We start from the raw sequence: 3,600 nt of genomic DNA, 5'->3' as shown, positions 1-3,600 counted from the left end.
GGAGGCGCGGGGCGGAGTCTCGGTGGGCCCGGTCTAGACACGGGGGTCGGTCCCGGTGCAGTCCCGATTCGGGTGTGCTCTGGTGTAGGGCTCAGCCACAGCCTGGATCCGGTCCCAGTCCAGGGCTGGGCACTGGTCCGGGTCTAATCCAGGTTCAGGGCTCAGTCCCTGTCTGGGTCTTGGCGTGGCCTGCATCCGGTGGGTTTCTCCCCGTGAGGGGAGAGGGCCACCTCTCCCCGAGGAGAGGCCAGGGAGCAGCCTCACAGCCGGAGTCCCTGGAGGGGAGCAGCAGGTTCCCCACAGGCCCTGAGCGTGGCTGGCAGCTCATTCGCTGCCCCTCCATACCCCCAGAGCAGCCCAGCCCTCTGTGCACTGGCACTGTCCTGCCCAGCAGCCTGCAGCCCTGCTCGCACCACTCAGGGCACCACGGGCTGTCCTAAAAGGGGCTTGCAGTAGAGCAGGGATGCTGGCTCCCAGGGATACTCTGAGGATCCTGGATTCTGTCTGATGCCAAAAGTTGTAACCTTGTTATAACCCTGTGCTGGCTCTCGGACAATGAGGGTACAGTGCTGCTGCCGACTGCCTGCAGCCTCTGATGAACAGGGCATGTGTCCCATGGGCACAAGGCTGGGGACCCAGTGACACCCCAGCTGCAGGTCCAGGTCCCAGACTCAACTCTGTCCCAAGAGTGGCGTCCCAGAGCTGCAGCCAGTCTGGGGAGATGCAGGCAGCCCTCCAATGGCCCCTGACCCACCAAGGGCCAGTCAGTGCGTACATGACTGCCTATGGTGCCCTGGCCCTGGGACAGAGGGCCCTTTCAGCACGGAGTGACAAAGCCCTTAGGAATGCAACTACATCCTGTCCTCAGTACATCCCATAGCCAGAGCCCTGGGACTTGGCCTCCCTCTGCTCTGTCCAGAGCCCCATGTGAGCATCAGGCTGTGCCCAGTCTCTGGACATGCAGCAAGGCCAGGGATAGCCCCTGTCCCCAAGGGCAGAGGCTTAAGCCTCTCTAGTAGGAGCAGTGGCTCAGCATGAGGAAACCTGCCTGTGACCCCAGAGCACCCCAGAACACCATGACTATGGCCAGAGATGCCAAGTAGAGAGGCCCCAGGGTGCAGGGCTACAGAGCTGGGTATAATCTTAGCTCAGACCTCATACCCAGCAGATCCCAGCTCCAGCACAAAGCCCCAGACACCCAGTGAGCGCCAATATTGCTTTATTTGGAAGGTGAATCCATTGGCACCTGAAAGGAGGCTGTAGGGGGATAGAGCTGGTGTGACAGATAGGGCTGCAGAAAGCCAGGAAGGCACTTGTGGTGGCAGAAGCACCGAGGGCATTTTGGACAGCCTAGGCCAAGGGCTGTGCCAGAGTAAGGCAGAGGCAGGCAGTGTCAGGGACCAGCCTTGACACAGGGCACAGACAGCATGTCCTACCCAAAGAAGGGGTACATGGCCTGGGGCTGGGCAGGGCGCCCGAGCATGATGTGGTATGCACTGGGACAGCACATCATGATGGAAGTGGTGACCCAGTACCAATCCCAGACCCCTTCAAGGCCCCAGGGGAACCATGGCTGTTGCTCTCCACCTCAAAAAAGGTGCGAGGGAACCCCAGGCAATAGGCAGCTGTGGCCAGCTGCTGGGGACACCCATCTCGTTGATCTAAGTCTACAGAGAGAATGGAGCAGACCTTCCCTTGAAGCGGGAGCAATAGAAACCTCTCTCCAGGCAGGGTGAGGAGGGCTTGTGGCAGGGCAGCCCTAGTGTGGCACTGCTCCAAAAATTCTGTCTCTGGCTGCCCATTTCTCTAGTCAGCCCTACATGGCGTCGTCAGGGCTTGGCACCTGGTGGGTTCTGGAGGCTGGTCCAGGGCTGGGCTGGCTCCAGTGCCAGTGTCCTCTTCTGTTCTCCAAGATAGGTTGTGCTCCCACAATGCCTGGCCCCAGCTCCCTCATGGCCAGAGTGCCAGCACAGACTGCCATGCTGCAGTGCTCACCCTTCCCCTCCACCTCACCACAGTCTCCAGGCACTGCCCAGTCCCACAGAGTCCAGAGATGAAGATTTTCCAGGATGATAAACCAAGTGTAGCAGAGACAGGCAGGGCTGCAGGCTGGTCTCCAGAACCATCAGCGAGACTGTTTCTGTCCCTTTTGGAGTAGTCTGGCCGCAGGGCTGGTTCAGTGGCTCTGGGTGGCTTGGAGCCACAAACCTCTCTGCAGGGACAGCAGGAGGAGAGAACAACCCCATGACTGGCTCCCCTCAACCTCTGGGGCAACTGGCCCCATCCCAGGACTGCACAAACTTCAGGGCTGAAGGAATTTACCCCCTGCCCAGGGTCACAGAACAGGTTACAGCTCCCCTTGTCCTTCCCCTCCCTGTGCAGCAATGGAGACCTTGCTGCCCTGCTCAATCCCCAAACTGGACTGGGGTGATGCTGGATCTGGCTGCGCAGTACCTGGGTATCTCCACACCCCTCGAGTGCAGGGCAGAGAGGCACTGAGTCCTTTGGGGCTCCAATAAGATAAAGGATGTTTTCAGGCCAGACAGAAGGAGGGGCCCAGGCTGGGGATGCCAAGTTCAGAGCCTCCCTTAGGGAATTGTGGAGGCGCCTTGCAGCTGGAATGGCAAGATGGGGTTGCCAGCAGGTCAGGGGGGGTTATGCCCATCCAACTCCCCTACGCACTGCTGCCCCCAGCTCAGCTCCCCCAGGCCAGTCCCCCCTCTACCCCAGGGAAAAGTCAGCACCCACCTGAGCATGCAGCACTGGCAAGACCAGGGGCAGGGGATTTTGGCTTGAGTCCTAGGGGGGCTCCCAAAGATTGGTATCCCTCTTAGGGGCTCTTCATTTGGGTCCTTCCACTTGCAGTAGCCTACGTCAGTCCAGGGCTGGGAGAAGGGCCTGTGCAGTGGCTGGGTGTCCACGCTGTCTCGGTGCGCTGCAGGGGAAGCCGTGCTCGGCGAAGCCCTCTGTCCATCTGTCTGTGCAGGAGTCTCTGGAGGAATTGCAGTGCAGTCAGCCAGGAGGGGATGGGGTGGCAGGGTCATTTCATCCCAAAGACAGGCTGTGTTCTGTCTGCGGCTGAGAAGGGGAGCCAAGTGGCACGGGATGTCAGATGATGTCTCGCTGGTCCTGGCAGCGCCGCAACAGGCAGTAGAGCCCCGAGAAGAGGTACAGGCAGGCAGTGATGCCCCCGCAGATGGAGGCGCTCAGGTAGGCACTGTACAGGCAGTGCTGGCTGTAGCCCGGCAGGTTGCAAAAGCTTCTCTGCTTGGCCTTATGACCCATGATGCCGGTGGCAGCTGCATAGAGCCCCACACCCAGTGCCAGGTCGTGCACCAGGTTGGTGAGGAGCCAGCGGGAGCCCAACCAGGGCACCAGCTCCCAGCGCCCCAGCAGGCTCAGCCCGAAGAGGGCCAGGGTGAGCAGCCAGATGAGGACGGCGGCAAACAGAGCGAAGTGGGCCGCCCCCTCGTACTTATGAGCCGCAACCGTCACCCAGAAGGCAGCGCCCAGAACCAGCTGCCCCAGGCGTAGCAGGCCCAGCGGGCTCCGCAGGAAGGCGCGATGGAGGCTGAGAGAGCCGCGGGCCGGCGGCCCCGG

At 61.2% G+C, this 3,600-nt stretch overlaps 1 protein-coding gene across 1 annotated transcript; it reads right to left on the bottom strand.

The window, feature by feature from the left end:
* Positions 1 to 1,202: 1,202 nt before the first annotated feature.
* MARVELD1 (MARVEL domain containing 1) lies at positions 1,203 to 3,597 on the bottom strand (the record flags this gene model as incomplete). Its single annotated transcript, XM_005417353.2, has 1 exon — positions 1,203 to 3,597. A coding segment is annotated over one exon (489 nt), but the record flags the coding sequence as incomplete, so codon positions are not given.
* Between the last annotated feature and the right edge of the window lie 3 nt (positions 3,598 to 3,600).

Source organism: Geospiza fortis, unplaced genomic scaffold (genome assembly GCF_000277835.1).
Source record: "Geospiza fortis unplaced genomic scaffold, GeoFor_1.0 scaffold130, whole genome shotgun sequence".
NCBI lineage: Eukaryota > Metazoa > Chordata > Aves > Passeriformes > Thraupidae > Geospiza > Geospiza fortis.
This window is presented reverse-complemented; position numbering and strand designations above follow the sequence as displayed.